This window comes from Oncorhynchus mykiss, chromosome 11 (assembly GCF_013265735.2).
Source record: "Oncorhynchus mykiss isolate Arlee chromosome 11, USDA_OmykA_1.1, whole genome shotgun sequence".
NCBI classification, from domain to species: domain Eukaryota; kingdom Metazoa; phylum Chordata; class Actinopteri; order Salmoniformes; family Salmonidae; genus Oncorhynchus; species Oncorhynchus mykiss.
This window is the reverse complement of record NC_048575.1, coordinates 41,124,390-41,149,189: the sequence shown is the minus strand read 5'-3', so window position 1 is coordinate 41,149,189 and position 24,800 is coordinate 41,124,390. Positions and strand designations below refer to the sequence as shown.

Here is a 24,800-nt window from a genome sequence, read left to right as displayed (position 1 = left end):
ATAAATGCCGAGAGATAAAGAGTGAATGTAAGGGGAACAATTAAGAGTGAGAGAGAAACACTGTGTGCCAGAGGATATGAGTGATAGGGAGGTAACAACGGTGTTGGTGTTAGTGGGCATCTGTGTAGCGATGAAGTGATAAAGCGAGAGTGGGCCCACGGAGCAATAGAGAGAGTCTCTCTGAGTGTGATGTGATCTCTGTCAGTGGGGCAGGAAGTTCCCATCCCCAGGGGAGACAGCAGGCAGAATAACAGGCTTTACTCCCCCACTGTCCCCTCTTTGTCCCGGCTCCCTCTGCCTCCCCTGCCCTGCCCCGCTACTCATCAGCTCTTAATCCACTTTTGATAGCTTTCACAGCACCCTGTCCACCACAGGCATACTCCCAGGCACACAAATGCATGTAATCTCTCTCTCTCTCTCTCTCTCTCTCTCTCTCTTTCTCTCTTTCTCTCTCTCTCTCTCTCTCTAAAGACACAAATATATATATATACTGTGTCAATATTTTGAATATCTGTTCATTTTATGGTTTGTTGATTTGTATTATTTTTTGATTATCATAGTGTGCAAAGTAGAATTTTAAATCTAAGTAATTGTTCCATTCAGTTCTCCAGCATGACACCTTTATTGGTTCATGTTTTCTCTATGAAACACACCATGATACTGAAAATAACCTAAGTGATCTAACAGGGACGGAACATAGGAAAAATTGGATGCTCTCAAAGTCAAAGTTTCCTAAGACATTTCTTCCCCCAAAAATGAAAACATGACTTCATTCAGTGCTGGTGTATTTTCCAACCTTGTAATTTCGAGCAAATAATTTAAAAAAGACGTGATCATGTACATCAGGAACATGGGACACCCACAACTTTGCATTACGGTGACCACACCCACTTGTCGTGTTGTTTGTTTTGTTAGCCATGACAACTGTCTGTGGGCTGCGTCGCTCTCGGATTCTTAGCAGGAACGAGAGCGTGGGAGCACTGGTGTTTAGACCATGACAAGCTGACTCATAAAATCCCACAGGCTATCTCAACTGTCTCTAGGAAGACCGTTGTCTATCACATTATTATTGATGGATGTGATGGCAAATTCCACTAGTCAAGCGGGGTGAAACGAGAATCTAGACAAGTCATCATGACAACCTAAAGACAGCACGGGTTAAGGCATGGAATATTTTAGTGCAAGTTTCACTTTATATTCCGGTTCGCAGCTGGACTATAGTTTTAGCAGGGTAGTAGAGGTCAAAGATGTCATGTTCCCTTCAGTCATCTCTATCTGATCCTCTCTTCTGTCTGTCTGTGTTCCTCTGTCAGGAATGCACACTATCCTCACACTGGCTGGGTTGATTCTGGCTCTGTCCATCCCGAGTGCCAGGCCCGAGTCGGCTGAACTGAGGTTCCTGGGACAGACGGACTTCGTGGTCAACGAGAGCAGCCGCACCGTGGTGCGCCTGGTAGTGGAGAGGATCGGAGACCCGGTCAACGTGACCGCGCTGGTTCTGGTAGGAATGGCCTGGTCATAGGAGGACTGTTTTAGGTCACCTGTTGAGTGTCCGACCTACTGTAGTGTTATCTCAATATGTCTTTGTGTGCTTATGTAATCTCCTCTAAACTGGCTTTAGCCTCTCTGACCTAAGTCTTGTAGGGGACAGGTTAAGTGTTGTTAAAGCAACAGTGACAAGCCATGATTAGCAACACACAGCAGTAGGGCATCACAACGGAGCCTTAACCCAAACCCCTGGTTTCACTGATCTGCTCCTGAGTTCTCATGCGCAGTTCTCCTTAGGGGAATAGATCAGTGACCGTTTTACTGTGGGAGGTAGAGGGTGACATGAAAGGTCGACATCTGCAGTTATTGTCACCCACATCAGAATGTGTGTCAGCTCCCACATGGGAGCCAGTGCCTGCTCCCTCCCCATGGGTGTCTGGGAAACTGATGGCCTGCCTGGGACTTTCCCAGGCCCGAAGAAGCTCTTTTATTGTTTTTACAGTTCCTTAAATGTCAGTACTATATCCCTAGAGAATGAAACACAAAGTGTCATCTTCTGTTTCAACACTTTAGGTGACCCCAGCATTCTATTTGTCTGTACGAGTTTGTGTGTTTTGACTGGGTGTTTAAGTTGTAAACGATCATGCCAAATTAGGACAATAACGATGACCACATCAACTGTCCTTGTTGCTTCCAGTTGGAGGGAGACGACACGGGGGACTTTGAGGCCACCACGGCTGCAGCCTTCCTGCTGTCCTCAGAGGCCAGTAAGACCGTCTTCATCGCAGTCAGGGACGACGAGCTGCCCGAGGCCGATGAGACCTTTGTCTTCAACCTTAGGCTACAGGTAATGAAAAGAGTGTGTGTTGGGTTGGGAGGTCTGTGTGTGCATGTGTGTGTGTGTCAGCGGTCATTCAATGTCAGTGGTTGTTATGGTTGCCCTCATACTACGCTCATGTGTTAATATGTGTGTGTGTGTGTGTGCGTTTGTGTATGCGTTGTAATGCTCATGAGTGTGTCTGTGAGTGAACAATGAGGCCTCCTTCTTTTGGCCTCCGATGTAGAACCTTAGTCAGTTATCCCGCAAAGATCTCTAGTGTTCCCATCCTGCCCCTGAGTACCTTAAACCCTCATCCTGGTCCAACCACTGCCGAGTGGGGGCCCCGGAGCCCTGCCTTTACAACCCCAGCAGAAAGACTTGAGAGGCCCTGGATACCCTTTGATGTGTTCCTATATGGCTTCTCCAGGGCTAGGCCGCTGAAGAGAGCCCCACTTAAAGACACCTTTGTGAGCAGACAGACATTTTGACAGCCAAGGCTTCACCACACAGTAGATTAAAGCCCAGTCAGGGGCTGTGTGAAGTCACAGCAAGACAGCCGTTTCACACCATCAAACAGACCAGAGAAACCAATGTGTTTCCTGTAGCTGGTGAGACGTGGTAGGGAGGGAAAATGCTAGAGAACAGATCTGAGTATTCCCTCACAGTAGAAGGGTATAATCTAGAGCCTGACATGAGTTTAGGCGTCCATGGCACAGGCAAACAGCTCTGCAGAAAGAAACCCTTCCCACGATGCATAGAGAGTAATGTTACATTTTTTCTGTGTTGACGGCGGCTGTGCAGGATGCCTTGCACCTAGAGTCCGATTGCCATGGTGTCATTAGCGGGCTGCCGTCATGTGATGGATGATGAAGGGCCTGGCTCCCACTGTATGCCTGTCCACACACTCTGACTAATGGCTCTGTGAAAGAGAGGCAGGGCAAGCGAAGGTCTGGCTGGATGATGAGCTATGTGCCTTAGGCCCTCACATATCAAGCACAGGGTACGAGAGGATGATGGCTTGGTGAATCAGTCATTTCTGACAAGCAGAAAGCTGTTAGGCTCAATAAATTCAAAAATGATGGAAGGACAGTTGTTTTGGACAGGATACGATTGGTTGGAGATGAGTGTTTGGTGTTCCCTTTCTTCTTTTGAGTAATTTTGGAATCACTGGCTGGGCTACACTTCCTATAATGCTGGATAAAGCTTTTCTTTTTATAATAGAGGAAATGTAGAATTAAGTTAATCCAAAACACAGGGAGAGCTGGAATTGAGTTTAGCACAAAATCCCAATGAGCTCAGCAAAAAGTCCAGGAACGGTCCCTCATACTGTAATGCTACCACCCTGCTTGGCAAGACCATGACAGGTTCTGTCCACTTATCCCGTGCATACTGCTAGGGTCTGGGCTTGGGGTGCAGGGCATGGCTGGGCTGGGCTGGGATTCCTGTGGAGGGTTGGTTGTTGGTGGGCTGTGTTTGTGTCCCAAAGGGAACGGGCCCCTGGCAGGGCCTGCAGGCTGGATTGTGAGAGCGTGTGGATTCTGTGTCTGTGTGTCGGTCACAACAAGAGCTCAGCCCCTGAAAGAAAGCTCTGTTACAGCTGGGAAAAGCCATGTCTGAATAGAGAGGTGAAAGCAGAGGGGCTAAGCTCTTTTTCTCACTCAGTCTCATACACACACACACACACACACACACACACGGCACACGCACACGTACCCGCACACACACAATGGTTTTGCATTGGGCACACTGTCAGGTAATCTGACTTCAGATGTGTCCATATAAACATATTTTTGGGGGGTAAATTGTTCTCCTTGCAATGCATGTGAATGTTTTAAATGAGCTATTTTATTAATCTGACTTTCAACTACAGAACTTTAGTCGGAAAACATACAGTTTCTGGAAATATGCAAGTGTCGAGCCGTGTATTGCCCTGCATACATCCTGTATACTGTATCTCCGAAAATGAATCACTTTAGTGCATGAACATGCAGGGACTTGTATATGTCCGGAAACGGTTCAGTAACACCCCTGGAATGACCACATAGTTCTACCCACATAACCAGGACATATCTTGAAATTCTGGTGCACGTTTGACGTCAATTGCATTACATCTCCATCTACATCCGCCCACGTCACTCCTATAAATGTCAGTTATATGATCTTGCACTTGCTCAAGACTGCACATGCGTAGCAGTGAAGACGTGTTTTGTTCGTGTCTCGTGTACTTTTGTATTTTTTGTATATATATTTCAATTTTATTTTTAATCTCTTTTCGATTTTTTTATTTGATTATACCTTCCGGTAACCTGCCTCACCCAATGTGATACGGTATCGCTATTATTTTAAATGTTTTAATTTTAGAACACATTCAGGAACCTCCAGAAGCTAACCAGCTAATTAGCTACAAGCTATTTAGTCATTGTTAGCCACTGCTAGCGACTTTAACCTTCTGCACAGATACCAGCCTTGTTCTTAGCCTGGATAATATTCGCCAGTCTACCAGTATCGGACTGTCGCTCCACAACAACGCCGGATTCCTGCCGTAATCCCTGGACCACTACTTCTGATCTTCACAGCTAGCTTGCAGCTAGCTAGCTCACAGCTAGCTTGCACTCACCGTGGCATCCAGTACCAAAGCTATCCCTGAGGCTGACCTCCCGGGCCTACTCAGCTGTTCACCGGAACCACACTCATACACGGCTAGAGCCCAATACTCCACCGGATCCTTGCTGTAAACTCTGGACCTTGGCACAGGTTCACCGCTGCTACCGATTGGCTATAGTGGCTAATGCCACTGCCACGAAGCTAGCACCAATTAGCCGTGAGCCAGGCGCATCTCCCGAATAGCAAACTAAATTCTACAATATCCATCTGGCTTGGATTCTCTGTCGACACGGCCCCCCGCCGCACCACCATGACTGGTCTGCCGACGAATACTCCATCCACTGTGCCTTCAACCGGCCTCCGTCGGAGGGCTGCTAACTTTAAACGCTGTGTAGCCAGCATGCTAGCTTAGTGGCGTCTCCCCTGTTCCATCTACTGCTGCCCTCTGGACACTATGATAACTTGGCTACATAGCCGATGCCTGCTGGACTGTCCATTAATCACGGTACTCCATTCTGTTTATTTATTTGTTTATCTGTCGGCCCCAGCCGCGAACTCCGCAAACTCAGGCTCTGAACTCAGGCTCTGTGCCTAGTCATCGCCATTTTACCTGCTGTTGTTGTGTTAGCTGATTAGCTGTTGTTGTCTCACCTGTTGTTTTAGCTAGCTCTCCCAATCAACACCTGCGAGTACTTTATGCCTCGCTGTATGTCTCTCTCAATTGTCAATATGCCTTGTATACTGTTGTTCAGGTTAGTTATCATTGTTTTAGTTTACAATGGAGCCCCTAGTTCCACTCTTCATACCTCTGATACCTCCTTTGTCCCACCTTCCACACATGCGGTGACCTCATCCATTACAACCAGCATGTCCACAGATACAACCTCTCTTATCATCACCCAGTGCCTGGGCTTACCTCTGATGTACCCGCACCCCACCTTACCCCTGTCTGCGCATTATGCCCTGAATATATTCTACCATGCCCAGAAATCTGCTCCTTTTATTCTTTGTCCCCAACGCTATACGCAACCAGTTTTGATAGCCTTTAGCTGCACCCTCATACTACTCCTTCTTTGTTCCGCGGGTGATGTGGATGTAAACCCAGGCCCTGCATGTCCCCAGGCACCCTCATTTGTTGACTTCTGTGATTGAAAAAGCCTTGGTTTCATGCATGTCAACATCAGAAGCCTCCTCCCTAAGTTTGTTTTACTCACTGCTTTTAGCACACTCTGCCAACCCTGATGTCCTTGCCGTGTCTGAATCCTGGCTTAGGAAGGCCACCAAAAATTTGGAGATTTCCATACCCAACTATAACATTTTCCGTCAAGATAGAACTGCCAAAGGGGGAGGAGTTGCAGTCTACTGCAGTGATAGCCTGCAAAGTAATGTCATACTTTCCAGGTCCATACCCAAACAGTTCGAACTACTAATTATAAAAATGACTCTCTCCAGAAATAAGTCTCTCACTGTTTCCGCCTGCTACCGAGCCCCCCCCCTCAGCTCCCAGCTGTGCCCTGGACACCATTTGTGAATTTATCGCCCCCATCTATCTTCAGAGTTTGTTCTGTTAGGAGACCTAAACTGGGATATGCTTAACACCCCGGCAGTCCTACAATCTAAGCTAGATGCCCTCAATCTCAAACAAATCATCAAGGAACCCACCAGCTACAACCCTAAATCTGTAAACAAGGGTACCCTCATAGACGTTATCCTGACCAACTGGCCCTCCAAATACACCTCCGCTGTCTTCAATCAGGATCTCAGCGATCACTGCCTCATTGCCTATATCCGCTACGGGTCCGCAGTCAAACGACCACCCCTCATCACTGTCAAACGCTCCCTAAAACACTTCTGCCAGCAGGCCTTTCTAATCGACCTGGCCCGGCTATCCTAGAAGGATATTGACCTCATCCCGTCAGTTGAGGATGCCTGGTCAATCTTTAAAAGTAACTTCCTCACCATCTTAGATCAGCATGCTCCGTTCAAAAAATGCAGAACTAAGAACAGATATAGCCCTTGGTTCACTCCAGACCTGACTGCCCTCAACCAGCACAAAAACATCCTGTGGCGGACTTCAATAGCATCGAATAGTCCCCGCGATATGCAACTGTTCAGGGAAGTCAGGAACCAATACACGCAGTCAGTCAGGAAAGCAAAGGCCAGCTTTTTTAAGCAGAAATTTGCATCCTGTAGCTCTAACTCCGAAAAGTTATGGGACACTGAAGTCCATGGAGAACAAGAGCACCTCCTCTCAGCTGCCCACTGCACTGAGGCTAGGTAACACGGTCACCACCGGTAAATCCATGATAATCGAAAACTTCAACAAGCATTTCTCAATGGCTGGCCATGCCTTCCTCCTGGCTACTCCAACCTCGGCCAACAGCCCCCCCCCCGCAGCTACTCGCCCAAGCCTCCCCAGCTTCTCCTTTACCCAAATCCAGATAGCAGATGTTCTGAAAGAGCTGCAAAACCTGCACCCGTACAAATCATTTGGGCTTGACAATCTATTTCTGAAACTATCCGCCGCCATTGTCGCAACCCCTATTACCAGCCTGTTCAACCTCTCTTTCATATCGTCTGAGATCCCCAAGGATTGGAAAGCTGCCGCAGTCATCCCCCTCTTCAAAGGGGGAGACACCATGGACCCAAACTGTTACAGACCTGTATCCATCCTGCCCAGCCTATCTAAGGTCCACGAAAGCCAAGTCAACACACAGATCACTGACCATCTCGAATCCCACCGTACCGTCTCTGCTGTGCAATCTGGTTTCCGAGCCGGTCACGGGTGCACCTCAGCCACGCTCAAGGTACTAAACGATATCATAACCGCCATCGATAAAAGAAAGTACTGTGCAGCCGTCTTCATCGACCTGGCCAAGGCTTTCGACTCTGTCAATCACCATATTCTTATCGGCAGACTCAGTAGCCTCGGTTTTTCTAATGACTGCCTTGCCTGGTTCTCCAACTACTTTGCAGACAGAGTTCAGTGTGTCAAATCGGAGGGCATGTTGTCCGGTCTTCTGGCAGTCTCTATGGGGGTGCCACAGGGTTAAATTCTCAGGCTGACTCTTTTCTCTGTATATATCAATGATGTTGCTCTTGCTGCGGGCGTTTCCCTGATCCACCTCTACGCAGACGACATCATTCTGTATACTTCTGGCCCTTCCTTGGACACTGTGCTATCTAACCTCCAAACGAGCTTCAATGCCATACAACACTCCTTCCGTGGCCTCCAACTGCTCTTAAATGCTAGTAAAAACAAATGCATGCTTTTAGTCTCAACAGCGCTCTGTAGGGTAGCACCATGGTATAGCCGGAGAACAGCTAGCTTCTGTCCTCCTCTGGGTACATTGACTTCAATACAAGACCTAGGAGGCTCACTGTTCTCACCCCCTTCCATAGACTTACACAATACTCATGACAACTTCCGGAGGACGTCCTCCAACCTATCAGAACTCTTGCAATATGAACTGACATGTTGTCCGCCCAATCAAAGGATGAGAGAATGAATTTAGTTGTCACGCCCTGACCTTAGAGAGCCTTTTTATGTCTCTAATTGGTTAGGTCAGGGTGTGATTTGGGTGGGCATTCTAGTTTGTCTATTTCTTTGTTGGCCGGGTATGGTTCCCAATCAGAGGCAGTTGTCTATCGTTGTCTCTGATTGGGGATCATACTTAGGCAGCCCTTTTTCCCACCTTCAGTTGTGGGATCTTGTTTGTGTGTAGTTGCTTTCTGCACTGCATATAGCCTTACGTTCATTTTGCATTTTGTTGTTTTTTGGTGTCATTTAAAATAAAAGTATAATGTACGCCTGCCACGCTCCACCTTGTCTCCTTCTAACCACGGACGTAACAATAGTACTAAAAGCATAAGCAACAGCTAGCTAGCACTGCAGTGCATAAAATGTGGTGAGTAGTTGAGAGAGAAAGACAATAGTTGAACAATTTAACAAATTAATTTATTCCAAAATGAAGAGAAGCAAGAGAGAAATAGAGAGATACTGTAGATGCGAGAAGGAATACAACGTGTTTTTTATGAAAGTGAACTGTGGGGCTTGATGAACCACACTGGTTTGCCGTTTTGCAGACCATCCTCCTCATTGCTCATCAGGTTAACATTAACTCCTCTCGACCATGCATCTAGAAGCAAAAAAACGAAGAAAATGGAACACAGTAAACAAATGCCAGTCTCAAGTAGGGCTGTTGCGGTGACCATATTACCGCCACACCGGTTTTCGGCTTGTGTGCGTCTGCTCGAGAATTGTGAAAACAATAGTTGAATTCCATCCACCTGGTTGAAAGGGTTTCCACATTCCTTTGGCTCCGTGCACTGGATGTATCACCCACAAACACCCAAAGGTCATTATAATCAAAGAAGATATGCAACACGTTATGCATGTGATACTGGCAGTGCACAGAGCTACAGATATCTGGAATAGAGTAGGAAACATAACACTCTAAACCAGGTGGGTGCAATTCGACATCTGTTTTCATTCTAGACTCAAATAAAGAACTTGAAACATGTAATAGGACCAGTAGTAATACAGGAGTAACGACCCTAGTGTTACACAGAAGCTACTTGTCCAAAAGGCTTACCCGCTTTCTCCTCTGGCAACACTTCTTTGGATGTTTCTCCAAGATTGTGTCCCCTATGCTCTCAGGTAAACCTGAGAGATACGCCCACCTCACAATCTCTTAATACAGGAGGTGGAGCAAGAACCTGCACTGGATATAAGCACATGGTTAATTTTATGTTGTTTTGGTGACCAGGACACCGGTGCAGCGCCTCGCTATCGTATGTAAAAAGGGCGTTAAACATACTGTGACGATTGTCGTTGGTGGAAGAAGGTGAGGACCAAGGTGCAGCGTGGTACGTGTTCATATTTCCTTTAATAAACTGAACACTAAACACAAAAGAACAAGAGAATAAATGAAAACCGAAACAGTCCCGTATGGTGCAAACACTGAAACGGAAAACAACTACCCACAACCCATAGTGGGAAAACAGGTTGCCTAAGTATGGTTCTCAATCAGAGACAACGATTGACAGCTGCCTCTGATTGGGAACCATACCAGGCCAAACACCTAGAAATATAACACACAGAACATTACATAGAATGCCCACCCCAACTCACGCCCTGACCAAACTAAAATAGAGACATAAAAAAGGAACTAATGTCAGGACGTGACACATACCTTTGACAGTTTCACTCTTTTTCTCCTGTGTAAACACAGCCTTCTCTCACTAGATATGTATATAGCTACGACACCCTGCATTGTATGGGCAACAACAGTACATCTCATTCACTCACATTTATACAGTGCTAATTGTACACAAACTATAGAAGAGCGTTGTGTATTAAATGTGGCAAAACCCCATGAACAGCTAGCTAACAACAACAACATAAGCTAGCTAGTAGAGTGAAATGGTAGGCTAGCTATCACCTACCCCTGCGCTAGATAACGCTAGTGGTTAGCAATTAGCATTGGGACCGTTAGATACAATTTATATGAAAATTAAACTTTTAAAATACATATACAATTGAAGTCAGAAGTTTACATACACTAAGTTGACTGTGCCTTTAAAGAGCTTGGATAATTCCAGAAAACGATGTCATGGCTTTAGAAGCTTCTGATAGGCTAATAGACATCATTTGAGTCAATTGGAGGTGTACCTGTGGATGTATTTCCAGACTTACCTTCAAACTCAGTGCCTCTTTGCTTTACATCATGGGAAAATCTAAATAAATCAGCCAAGACCTCAGAAAAAAAACTCCACAAGTCTGGTTCATCCTTGGGAGCAATTTCCAAATGCCTGAAGGTACCACGTTCATTTGTACAAACAATAGTACACAAGTATAAACACCATGAGACCATGCAGCCATCATACCGCTCAGGAAGGAGACGCGTTCTGTCTCCTAGAGATGAACATACTTTGGTGCGAAAAGTGCAAATCAATCCCAGAAAAACAGCAAAGGACCATGTGAAGATGATGGAGGAAACCTGTTACAAAAGTATCTATATCCACAGTAAAACGAGCCATATATCGACATAACCTGAAAGGCCGCTCAGCAAGGAAGAAGCCATTGCCAAAACCGGCATAAAAATGCCAGACTACGGTTTGCAACTGCACATTAGGACAAACATCGTACTTTTTGGAGAAATGTTCTCTGGTCTGATGAAACAAAAATAGAGCTGTTTAGCCATAATGACCATCGTTATGTTTGGAGGAAAAAGGGGGAGGCTTGCAAGCCGAAGAACGCCTTCCCAACCGTGAAGCATCAAGTTGTGGGGGTGCTTTACTGCAGGAGGGACTGATGCACTTCACAAAATAAATGAGGAAGGAAAATTGTGTGGATATATTGAAGCAACATCTCAAGACCTCAGTTGGGAAGTTAAAGCTTGGTCGCAAATGGGTCTTCCAAATGGACAATGACCTCAAGCATACTTCCAAAGTTGTGGCAAAATGGCTTAAGGACAACAAAGTCAAGGTATTGGAGTGTGGGCAGATCTGAAAAAGTGTGTGCGAGCAAGGAGGCCTACAAACCTGACTCAGTTACACCAGCTCTGTCAGGAGGAATAGAACAAAATTCACTCAACTTATTGTGGAAGCTTGTGGAAGGCTACCCGAAACGTTTGACCCAAGTTAAACAATTTAAAGGCAATGCTACCAGACACTAATTGAGTGTATGTAAACTTCTGACCCACTGGGAACGTAGTGAAATAAATAAAAGCTGAAATAAATCATTTTCTCTACTATTATTCTGACATTTCACATTCTTAAAATTAAGTGGTGATTCTAACTGACCTATGACAGGGAATTTTTACTAGGACAAAAGGTCAGGAATTGTGAAAAACTGAGTTTTTCTGACAGAAATAAAAATCATCCGAGACACAATCTTGTTCTCTCGTTTTTCTCTCATTCAAAACACTTGATACATCAAAATAACCAGAAAACTCATAACAGTTTAGATAAACATGTTTTCGCTAAATTTTGAAAACGAAACCATTCTTATAAATGTTACAAACTGGAAAACAGGATAAATATGAAGACACGGAGAGCTGGTTTCTTTTCACTGGGCTTCTCTTCCACTTCATGGCGAAATAGGGTTTTCCCCGCCTGCAGCGGTTGAAAAATGTACGTGTCGTGCACAGTCCGGACATTTCCAGAAACGTGCTATCCTAGACATTCCCGTATCATGCGTATCAGTGTTCGGGGATGTGCGGGAGTGTGCAGGAAGGATTGGGAAATTTCCCACCTACGACCGTGCACCTCAAATTTCACGGGAATATAGTTGATCCGATTTCACCCAGAAACTCCGCTTTTCATGCAGTGAGAGTGTTTGTGTGATATCTATTTCAGACAGAATTTACGGTATGTGACCATTAACAAAATCTGGCAATGTTTATAGTATGTGACCTCTTTTGAAACACTCCCATTTTACCACTTTCTTGTGGGCATATATGCCTTTTATACATTCCCCGTGCACAGCCGGCACCGGTGAGGGGTGGGAGAAGGGGTGTGCCGATATGGGTGGGCTATTTCAATAAATACTTTGAATATACACAAAGAAATCCCCTAGTTGACCAATGTACAGACATTTATCATCACCAGCCAATGGGATAGCACCATTGCTCGCTCTCTCTGCCTTCAAACTCCCCACCAGTTATTTGGGCTGAAGACAGATTTGTAGTCGAAGTTAGAAACATATACATATTAACCCATCATTTACTAGCTAATTATAAGGCTCATTTAAATATTTACCTGTCAAAGTACAATAAAAAGTGAAGTGGCAGATACGCTTGTGTGCTCCCCCAGGCATAACGCCAAGGCATTTCTGTGACAATAGACAAGAACAGCTCAACGTTAGAACTACATACATTTGCATGGGGAGCATAAATGCATTCAAAGCATTTATGTGAGGCCTTGTGAATGTACCGGCTTTGTTACTGGCTTCGCCTTTCAGATATAAAGTGGTATAAAGAAGATGGCACGGTAAAGATGGCACATTTTTGTCTTCGTATAAAAGGGATATGATACTGTTTTTTGTGCCTGATAAGGGGATACTATGGATTTCTCATCCTTTCTCTTCTTTCAGAGCTCCTCCAATGGCGTGAGACTTGGGACGCCCAACAGAGCCACCATCACCATCCTGTCCAATGACAATGCCTTCGGAATCATCTCCTTCAACTCTGTAAGAAACATCTATCTGTCTAGTGTTGATTCTTGCTTATTGCATAGGCCTACATTCCATTCAACCAGTTCCGTTTTAACCTTCATTGAATGTAAAGCGAATCCCAGGTTCGGCTACCTACTACAGTACGTACCATGTTCGATTGAGAGGGAAGGCTTTAGCCACAGTCAGGATAAGGAAATTAAGCTTTGGATAGGGGAGGGGTGGGGGTCAAATGCCACATAGGGTATCCATGCAGATGGTTGTGCAGGAGGGGTCTGGGGTTGCCAGGGGCAGCACAACCACAAAGGCTGCAGTTTGCTCCTAGGATTAACTTGTCAGTGGGAGTTTTGAGGGTTACTATGGTAACCATAGTATTGGGTCCTGCCTGCATCCCCCTTAGGGTCTTATTCGTGATCATTATTTTGCTTCTTGGAAATCAATGAAGGACTCTCTGCCTCCGGAATTACGATTCTGAAACATGTTTTCTTTTTGTTTAGTTTTAGAGTCAATATGCTCATCATGTCGTCTGTGAAAGTTGTGGTCTTGTGAAGAGGAACTAATTCATTTCAAAATCACTAAAGACAATGTTAATTCTCTCTCTCTCTCTTTTTCTCTCCTCCAGACTGAACAGATCATTGTGGATGAGCCTAGAGGGAGGAACCAGTATGTGCCTCTCAGCCTGGTCAGAGAGAAGGGGACATATGGGACAGTGACGGTCAACTTTGAGGTGAGGTCACTGTAACAGAAACTGACCCCTGTTTGACCTCCCTGTGGTTAGGTCATGTCAGATCATTAGGCCAGTTGCATTTTAGTATACACACACACACACACACACACACACACACACACACACACACACACACACACACACACACACTCTTACTTTTAGATAAACGTATTCCTGTCATTCTGATGACAATATGTGAGCAATATGTTGTGGTTTCTACACGGGCAGATCTCAGAAGGCCCTAACCCTGCCCTTGAGGACCTCAGTCCAGACCGGGGGAACATCACCATTCCACCTGGACAAGCTCTGGTGGTATTTAGCATCCTCATCCAGGATGACCAGGTACCCTGTCCTCTCCACCCAATCTGTATGCTGTTATTTACACCTTTCACCAGACAGCTTCACATCAAACACATGGATCATCTGAAGCTTTCTTTTGCAGGCTAAGAGAACCCAGGGTTACTTATCAGTAAACTATTGAAACAACACTATATATTCCCATATTATGTAACTAATGTATCTAGTATATCTAATAATCATATGCGCTGCTGCTACTCTGTTTATCATATATCCTGATGCTTAGTCACCCCTATAAATATTCAAATCACAAAACGATGTTTTAGAGAATAGGCATTGGTCTGAAACCGAAAAATAAAGGAAATTCACATGAGCACCACAATGCCTATACCACCCATACTCTACCAAGGTTTTCCAACACACAGCTTTGACCTACTACAGTAGCTATGTTGGTATTATACTTCAAACTATGTGTAGACAGGTTGCTTAGGATGCAAACCTTCTCAAGCAACTAAATTAATATTCTTAGAGGAGGTTCTTCCACAATAATGGGATTTGTACCGCATGCAAGGTACAGCATACAAGGAAAAGTATTGTATCTACTTTACCTTGTAGATGCAATGGTGCCAGAGAAAAGGGCAGATGTTTTACGTGTCCCCAACCGATTGTGTTTTTTGTTTGTTTATTTGCTTTGTTTGTAACTTATTTTTTAACTTTATTTTGTACATAATGTTGCCGCTACCGTCTCTTATGACCGAAAATTACTTCTGGACATCAGGACTGCGATTACTCACCACGGACTGGCAGAATCATTTTTTTCATTTAACGAGTCTGACGAGCCTGACGCGAACGATATACTACTTTCTCGGGAACAGGCCCAAATCCCCACGATTTGCGTGAAGAGGAGGCGGAGAAAAAGGGTCCGGAGTTCGGGCTGCCTTCTGAGAATTCGTAGGAGATCGAATAAACCCCCACTTCCTTTCATTCTGCTAGCAAATGTGCAATCTTTGGACAATAAAATAGATGACCTACGCGGAAGATTAAACCACTAACGGGACATTCAAAACTGTAATATATTATGCTTCACGGAGTCATGGCTGAACGACGACACTATCAACATACAATTGGCTGGTTATACGCTGTACGGCAGGATAGAACAGCAGCGTCTGGTAAGACAAAGGGCGGCGGACTATGTATTTTTGTAAATAACAGCTGGTGCACAACATCTACGGAAGTCTCTAGCTATTGCTCGCCTGAGGTAGAGTATCATGATAAGCTGTAGACGACACTATCTACCTAGTTTTCATCTGTATTTTTCGTAGCTGTTTACCTACCACCACAGTCAGAGGCTGGCACTAAGACAGCATTGACGGAGCTGTATTCCGCCATAAGAAAACGCTTTAATGCAGAGAAACTTAAATCTGTTTTAACAAATTTCTATCAGCATGTTAAAACCTCTTTATCCTACCCCCTCCTTTTTTCGAACATTCTGTTAAAAATCGCGCAACTTTTCAGCGTCCTGCTACTCATGCCAGGAATATAGTATATGCATATGATTAGTATGTGTGGATAGAAAACACTCTGAAGTTTCTAAAACTGGTTAAATCACGGCTGTGACTATAACAGAGCGTGTGTTTCATCGAAAAGCGCAAGAAAAACTGCACACTGAAATCTGAAAAAAGTATCCATGCGCCCCTTTCATGGATTATTTAAAGGAAACCAAATTTTATATGGAGACGGATGCAATTCATACAGCTTCCACACGACGTCGCCAAAAACGTAATTTTCATTGACAAAAATCCATTGAGGCATTACGAATAGATCCTTGATTCCATCCAGCCTACCTCAATCGATTTTGGAAGATTGAAAAATGGACACTGTTTTCTTTTGTAGCTGCTATTGAATACAGATCGCCCAGTGATCAATTTGATCGCTTATTAACGTTTACAAATACCTAAAGTTGGGTTATAAAAGTAGGTTGAAGTTTTTTGTCAAAGAATATAGGCAACTTATATCATTTTTAAACATGACGTTGCGTCTTGGAAGAGAGCTTTTTTCGTGATGCAGACAGGGCATACAAATGGATATTTTGGGCATTCATGGACGGATTTAATCGGGAAAAAGACCAATTTGTGATGTTTATGGGACATATAGGAGTGCCAACAAAGAATATCATCAAAGGTAATGAATGTTTTATATTTTATTTCTGCGTTTTGGGTAGCGCCGGCTACCGCAAAATCTGTTGTTTACGTGTCGTGCTGGTATTTTGGGGGGTGCATGCTATCAGATAATAGCTTCTCATGCTTTCGCCGAAAAGCATTTTAAAAATCTGACTTGTTGGCTAGATTCACAACGAGTGTAGCTTTAATTCAATACCCTACATGTCTATTTTAATGAACGTTTGAGTTTTAACAAGTACATTTAGCATTTAGCGTAGCGCATTTGCATTTCCAGGTGCCTACTTGAGACGCAGACGTCTCAAGTAGGACCAAGAAGTTAAATGTGCAACCAGAGGGAAAAAAACTCTGTACCACCATTACTCCACACACAGAGATGCATACAAAGCTCTACCTCACCCTCCATTTGGCAAACCTGACCATAATTCTATCCTCCTGATTCCTGCTGACAAGCAACAATTAAAGCAGGAAACACCAGTGACTAGATCAATAGAAAAGTGGTCAGATGAACCTATAGGACTGAAGCTATAGGACTGTTTTGCTAGCACAGACTGGAATATGCTCCGGGATTCCTCCAATGGCATTGAGGAGTACACCACATCAGTCATTGGCTTCATCAATAAGTGCATTGATGACATCGTCCCCACAGTGACCGTACGTACGTACATACCCCAACCAGAAACCATGGATTACAATCAGCATCTGCACTGAGCTAGGCTAGAGCTGCCACTTTCAAGGAACGGGACTCTAACCTGGAAGCTTATAAGAAATCCCACTATGCCCTCCGACGAACCATCAAACAGGCAAGGCGACAATACAGGACTAAGATTGAATTGTATTACAATGGCTCTGACGCTCGTTGGATGTGGCAGGGCCTGCAAAACATTACAGACTACAAAGGGAAGCACAGCTGAGAGCTGCCCAGTGACACGAGCCTACCGAACGAGCTAAACTACTTATATGCTCGCTTCGAGGCAAATAACACTGAAACATGCATGAGAGCACCAGCTGTACTGGAAGAATGTGTGTTCATGCGCTCCGCAGCTAATGTGAGCAAGACCTTTTGACAGATCAACATTCACAAGGCCGCAGGGCCAGACAAATTACCAGGACATGTACTGCGAGCATGCGCTGACCAACTAGCAAGTGTCTTCACTGACATTTTCAGCCTCTCCCTGTCCGAGTCTGTAATACCAACGTGTTTTAAGCAGACCACCATAGTGCCTGCGCCCAAGAACACTGTTTTAAGCAGACCACCATAGTGCCTGTGCCCAAGAACACTGAACACACACCTGCCTAAATGACTACCGACCCGTAGCACTCACGTCTGTAGCCAGGAAGTGCTTTGAAAGGCTGGTCATGGCACACATCAGCACCATTATCCCAGAAACCCTAGACCAAGTCCAATTTGCATACCGCCCCAACAGATCCACAGATAATGCAGTCTCTATTTCACTCCACACTGCCCTTTCCCACCTGGACAAAAGGAACACCTATGTGAGAATGCTATTCATTGAATACAGCTCAGCGTTCAAAACCATAGTGCCCTCAAAGCTCATTAATAAGCTAAGGAACCTGGGACTAAACACCTCCCTCTGCAACTGGATCCTGGACTTCCTGACGGGCCGCCCCCAGGTGGTAAGGGTAGGTAACAACATGCTCATGCCATGCTGATCCTCAACACAGGGCCCCTCAGGGGTGCGTGCTCAGCCCCCTCCTGTACTCCCTGTTCACTCGTGACTGCACAGCTAGGCACGACTCCAACACCATCATTAAATTTACCGATGACACAACAGTGGTAGGCCTGATCACCAACAACGAGACAGCCTATAGAGAGGAGGTCAGAGACCTGGCCGTGTGGTGCCAGGACAACAACCTATCCCTCAACGTGATCAAGACAAAGGAGATGATTGTTGACAACAGGAAAAAGAGGACAGAGCACGCCCCCATTCTCGTCGACGGGGCTGCATTGGAGCAGGTTGAGAGCTTCAAGTTCCTTGGTGTCCACATCACCAACACACTAACATGGTCCAAGCACACCAAGACAGTTGTGAGGCCGGCATGACAAAACCTATTCCCCCTCAGGAGACTGAAACGATTTGGCATGGGTCCTCAGATCCTCAAAAGGTTGTGTAGCTGCACCATCGAGAGCATCCTGACTGGTTGTATCACTGCCTGGTATGGCAACTGCTCGGCCTCCGACTGCAAGGCACTACAGAGGGTACTGCGAACGGCCCAGTACATCACAGGAGCCAAGCTTCCATCCAGGACCTCTATACCAGGCGGTGTCAGAGGAAGGCCCTAAAAATTGTCAAAGACTCCAGCCACCCAAGTCATAGACTGTTCTCTCTGCTACCACACGTCAAGCTGTACTGGAGCTCCAAGTCTAGGTCAAAGAGGCTTCTTAACAGCTTCTACCCCCAAGCCATAAGACCCCTGAACATCTAGTCAAATGGCTAACCAGACTATTCACATTGCCCCCCCCACTCCCCCCTCCCCCCTCCACACCAATACCACTCTCTGTTGTCATCTATGCATTGTCACTTTAATTAACTCTACCTACATGGTAGGTAACCGGTGCCCCCGCACATTGACACTGTACCTGCACCTATAGTGTTATTTTTTTTACTGCTCCTCTTTTAATTACTTGTTCCTTTTATCTCTCATTCTTATCCCGTATTTTTGGGAAACTGCACTGTCGGTTAGTGGCTCGTAAGTAAGCATTTCACTGTAAGGTGAATTCAATCCCACAGGCCTTGATCTCCTTCTACGCAACATAGCTTCCCTTGTGTTTCCATTAAATCAAGTCAAATTTTATTAGTCATATGCGTCGAATACAACAAGTGTACAACAGCACCTGTTGTATTCGGCGCAAGTGACTAATACAATTTGACTTGATTTAATGGAAACACAAGGGAAGTTATGTTGTGTAGAATGAGATCAGGGCAAATGGGATTGAATTCCTCTTTGAAATTGAAAGGAAAACATGGTACTGGAATGTGCAATGGCTGTCTGGTAGAGGAAATGGTTGAACATGTGCTATTATGTTGTGAAATGTATGACATAGTAAGGGAGAGGTTGTTTGACAGGGTCAGAGAGGTTGGACGGGTATTGGGTGTGGGTGGTATTTTGGGTGGGGGTGATGGGAGTTGTTAGGTTTGTAGGAATTATTTAAGGGTTAATTAAGATAATATAGTGGTACAGATAGGTTGTGACTGCACATTGTAAATATGGTACAGGAACGAACCCTGAATATTGTATTTATAATTTGTGGGGGGGTTTTCTACCTTTTTATTGTTTGTGTTTGTTGAGGTTAGAGCTCGCAAAAAAGGCAATTCACTGTACTTGTGCATGTGACATTAAAACGTGAAACTATTTCCATGGTAACACGTCACTTAACCATTGTTACTGTGATTTTCCTCAGATCCCTGAGGATGACGAGGTGTTCACAGTCAGGCTGACAGGTGTGGCAGGCGGGGCGGTCCTCAACCCCAATGGCAGCAGCGTGGAGCTGAAGATCCGCCGTAATGACAGCCCTCTGCGCTTCTCCCAGTCCCAGATGGCCGTGGCCGAGACCGCCGGGGTCATCTCCCTGACCATAACCCGCGGCCATCTGGCCGACCACGGCCACTTGGTAGGCTCAGATGACACGGAGGTCTCTGTGGACTACGTGGTCGTCAGCGGCGACGGGGCTGGCAGTGCCACTCCGGCGGTGGATTTCGTGGACCTGCAGGCGGTGCGCACGGTGACATTTCCCCCATGGGTCTATGAGGCACGTCTGCTCTTCAATGTCAGCGATGACGAGGTTCCGGAGATTGCCGAGTCGTTCCACGTAGTGCTGCTGGAGGAGACGGTGAGAGGAGACGCCGTGCTGATCCCGCCCAATGCCGTCCTGGTCACCATCGAGCCCAATGATAAACCCCACGGGGTCCTGTCAATCAGTGGCAGCCCCCTCAACCAGCTAATCAGTATCAACGAGGATATGACTGACAGGTTGGTCAAACTACAGTTAGGAGGAGAATGTCATTGGATCAGTGTGTCATCTTATAACATGATCGTTTCCAAACACATTGAACCTCAACTGTTTCTGTGTCTCTGCTATTCTCACAACCCCGCCCTGTCTTGTCCAAAAGATTTGAAGGTATCTCCATCGTGAGGAACGGCGGTAACTATGGTGACATCTCTGTCAACTGGACCATCATTCGGAACTCCAGCGACCGCTCGCCCGTGTCAGATGACCTGAGCCCCGAGGCGGGCACACTGTGGTTGACGGCGGGTCAGATGAGCGCGGTCTTGCCCTTGAACATCACAGCAGATGAGCTTCCAGAGGAAGCAGAGGCCTTTGTCCTCCGACTGCTGCCGGACACTGTGCAGGGAGGGGCCGAAGTGGATGAGCCTATGGAGGTCAGTCTGGTCTGGCTACTCACACTTTAACTAGGATTGATTGGTTAGGATTCTAATGCTGTTAATTGATTCATTGGACTGGTTGATTGGTCCATCTATATTTTAAGTTTCAGCTCTAATACTAGAGGCTGATGATTTGTTTTGTATTCAGAGATAAGGTTTTCTAGTATTTAAACCAGATATTATGTTCAGTTCTGTCATGTTGTTGATGCTGTTGGTTTTGAGGAGCTCTGTGTTGGCTGTTGTTTATTTGCAATGACAAATTCAAGCTGAGGAAGACAGAAGGACAGACAGTCAGAAAGCTGCTTGTCAACCCTGGGAGCTTAGTGCCATGTCTAACATGGGAGGGAGGGAGGGAGGGAGGGAGCAGGTCTACTACCCACGCCCTCCTGAGGAAGTTTGCGGGGGAGGGCTGCACTTGTGGGAGACACATCTGGAGAGCAGTCCCCTCCTCTAGAGGATGTGGTCGTGTGTGTGTGTGTGTGTGTGTGTGCGGAGGAGGGTGTGGAGGACTGTGCGTGTGTGTGTGTGTGTGTGTGCGTGCGTGCGGAGGACGGTGTGGAGGACGGTGTGGTGGACTGTGTGTGTGGAGGTGGGTGGCTGGAGACTTGGCACACACGCTGGTCCTGTACAGTAGACCCTATTAATACTGTCACTTCACACTGGGTGTTCCCTTAATGTGATTGAATGAATCTAAACAAAGACAACTGTGGGAGTTATGCCTGTGTCCTCACAAGGATAGTTAATCAAGGAACATTTTAACAAGTGGGTACTTTTCACCCGTCGTCACAAGGAAAAGGGCTATTTTGGGCTTAGGGGTTCGGGTTAGGGTTACTGTAAAGGTTAGGGTTAAGACTGAGGGTTAGGTTTAGGGTTAGGGTTACTATAAAGGTTAGGGTTAAGACTGAGGTTTAGGGTTAGGGTTACTATAAAGGTTAGGGTTAAGACTGAGGGTTAGGTTTAGGGTTAGGGTTACTATAAAGGTTAGGGTTAAGACTGAGGGTTAGGTTTAGGGTTAGGGTTACTATAAAGGTTAGGGTTAAGACTGAGGGTTATGTTTAGGGTTACTATAAAGGTTAGGGTTAAGACCGAGGGTCAGGGTTAGGGTTAAGACTGAGGGTCAGGTTTAGGATTAGGGTTACTATAAAGGTTAGGGTTAAGACTGAGGGTTAGGTTTAGGGTTACTATAAAGGTTAGGGTTAAGACTGAGGGTTAGGGTTAGGGTTACTATAAAGGTTAGGGTTAAGACTGAGGGTTAGGGTTAGGGTTAGGGTTACTATAAAGGTTAGGGTTAAGACTGAGGGTTAGGGTTACTATAAAGGTTAGGGTTAAGACTGAGGGTCAGGTTTAGGGTTAGGGTTACTATAAAGGTTAGGGTTAAGACTGAGGGTCAGGTTTAGGATTAGGGTTACTATAAAGGTTAGGGTTAAGACTGAGGGTTAGGTTTAGGGTTAGGGTTACTATAAAGGTTAGGGTTAAGACTGAGGGTCAGGTTTAGGATTAGGGTTTGCGGTTAGGGTTAGGGTTTAGGGGTTAGGGAAAATAGGATTTAATTTGGTCCCCACAATGATAGTAAAACAAACGTGTGTGTGAGTGGGTGTGGCAGTGTAAAGTCTTTATTATTGCCATCTTTGTCACAGCTTCCCATCTTGGCTATGTGTGAAAGGAGTGGGTAGATCCAACCGTTGTTTATGTTTAATGTATTAGAACACACACACACACGCACACACACAGTGGTTGGACTCTCAGCGTTTGGTATCTGCTGCCATGTGTGTATACGCAGTTGACTAAGCACTGCTTATAAGCATTAGAAGACAACTCATATAGCTGAAGGAGTTAATCAATGCATATGTCAAGAGAATACAAATGATTTAACACACACTCCAAATGCTGCAAAGCCTGCAACACTTAAAACCTGTCAGACAGCCGTGATTCCTGGTCAAACATCTACAGTAAGCCCTAGTAAAAAAAACTCATGAAAGCTATTCTTGCCCATTTAATTAAAGAGGATGCATCTCTAAAATTAGCCCAGGGTTCTTTCTTTACGACACAGTCTGATGCTTTCTCCTCCTTTCCCCCCTCTCCTTCCTCTCCCTCCTTCCTTCCACAGATGATGTTCTACCTCCAGGACAGTGATGACGTGTACGGCCTGTTCCGCTTCCATCCGGAGGAGAACCAGAACATCCAAAGTCAGCCCAATGGACGCTTCCTGTCCCTTAGCTTTCTGCGGGAGGGGGGCACCCTAGGGGAGGTAGCCCTAGCCCTCACTGCCCTCTACATCCCCGCGGGGCCCGTGGACCCCGGGCTGGCCCGGGACGGGGTGCTGAACGGCAGCCGCTCTACTACCGTGCTGTTCTCTCAGGGCCAGGATCTAACCAGACTCACCTTGCCCATCCGCAACGACGCCTTCCTGCAGAACGGAGCCCACTTCCTCATCCAGGTGGGGCCAGAGGTCTCGGACGGCAACACTTTTGGGTCAAATACTGACCCAGTCATCGAAGCACTGTCACAGGGAGTGGGACACACAATTCATACAGGGGAGGTTTCAAATACAGTAGATAAGAAGATCCGTTTATTTAAATGAGTGTGACGACCTTAACGTAGCTCACCTGTGCTACTGTATGCAAATGTTTTTGGAAAGTGGCCAGCTTTGGAAAATGTTGGTTGGTTCTTAGTTTTGTCAAGCTTGTCCAGATACATGGTCCCTCATTTGCATGTGTGAGTGACTTGGACCTGAGAACTGTGCTCTGGCCTGTTGCCATGGGATCTGTCCAAGCATCCAAACAAACAGCCCTCATCAGGCAGCGCTTAAAAACAAACACAAAATGGAAGTGCCTCCTTCACATTCAATGGGTCCCAAACTGCTCCCTCACACACACACACACACACACACACACACACACACACATGCGCTCACACACACACACACACACACATGCGCACACACGCGCACACGCACCATGCAAAAACACACACACAAAGCCGAAAGAAGAAGCAGAATGAAAGTGCTGAGAGGTCTTTGGAGAAAGTCATTCATAGTGTAGTGAGAGTGTGAAGTTAAGAGAGCGGTTTATTTGGAATCATGTTGGGGTAAAGAGGTACAGTACTCTACAATAGAAAACGAATGCATGAGAGAAAACTGCAACATTGCATTAACGCTTAACATTCTGTTCTCCACAATACCTGAATGAAACCCACACCTGTACTTATACAGTATACTGCCCATGTGAGAGTCATGTATTTATTTACTTTGTCTTTTTTTAAAGACATTTTTCCATTTGGCTAACACAACAAAAATGTGGCCTACTGGTATGAAAGTTGAGTCATGTATTGGAAGATGGCTATAGGGGATTTGTGCTTAGTAATCACTGCTGTCTCTCTTTCAGCTGGATAGTGTGGCCCTGGTCAGTATCAGCCCTGCCATCCCGTCTGTGAGTCCTCGCTTCGGAGGGGCGCTCAACCTCACCCTCACAGTCACCCCTGACATCGCCAACGGGGAGATCGGCTTCACCAGTAACACCACGGTGGTGGTGTATGAGCCAGAGGACACCAACACTAGCACGGTACAACGCTAATCCTCTGTCTGCTTCTGTGGCACACATGTTAGCATGGCACGCTATTATGCTAACCATCTCTTTTTATCAATGACACACATACAGTGCCTTGCGTAAGTATTCGGCCCCCTTGAACTTTGCGACCTTTTGCCACATTTCAGGCTTCAAACATAAAGATATAAAACTGTATTTTTTTGTGAAGAATCAACAACAAGTGGGACACAATCATGAAGTGGAACGACATTTATTGGATATTTCAAACTTTTTTAACAAATCAAAAACTGAAAAATTGGGCGTGCAAAATTATTCAGCCCCCTTAAGTTAATACTTTGTAGCGCCACCTTTTGCTGCGATTACAGCTGTAAGTCGCTTGGGGTATGTCTCTATCAGTTTTGCACATCGAGAGACTGACATTTTTTCCCATTCCTCCTTGCAAAACAGCTCGAGCTCAGTGAGGTTGGATGGAGAGCATTTGTGAACAGCAGTTTTCAGTTCTTTCCACAGATTCTCGATTGGATTCAGGTCTGGACTTTGACTTGGCCATTCTAACACC

The 24,800-nt window shown here is 45.6% G+C and overlaps 1 protein-coding gene across 4 annotated transcripts in view; it reads left to right on the top strand.

The window, feature by feature from the left end:
• Positions 1 to 24,800, top strand: part of adgrv1 (adhesion G protein-coupled receptor V1) — a 213,878-nt gene that overhangs the window by 22,149 nt on the left and 166,929 nt on the right. For all 4 annotated transcript variants that reach the window (XM_036935476.1, XM_036935475.1, XM_036935474.1 and 1 more), the window contains exons 2-10: positions 1,314 to 1,501; positions 2,186 to 2,335; positions 13,011 to 13,106; positions 13,711 to 13,815; positions 14,044 to 14,157; positions 19,714 to 20,282; positions 20,423 to 20,693; positions 22,804 to 23,133; positions 24,080 to 24,256. In XM_036935476.1, the coding sequence (XP_036791371.1) occupies positions 1,316 to 1,501; positions 2,186 to 2,335; positions 13,011 to 13,106; positions 13,711 to 13,815; positions 14,044 to 14,157; positions 19,714 to 20,282; positions 20,423 to 20,693; positions 22,804 to 23,133; positions 24,080 to 24,256 (1,998 nt within the window). In that variant the 5' untranslated portion in view covers positions 1,314 to 1,315. The remainder of the gene's footprint in view (positions 1 to 1,313; positions 1,502 to 2,185; positions 2,336 to 13,010; positions 13,107 to 13,710; positions 13,816 to 14,043; positions 14,158 to 19,713; positions 20,283 to 20,422; positions 20,694 to 22,803; positions 23,134 to 24,079; positions 24,257 to 24,800) is intronic.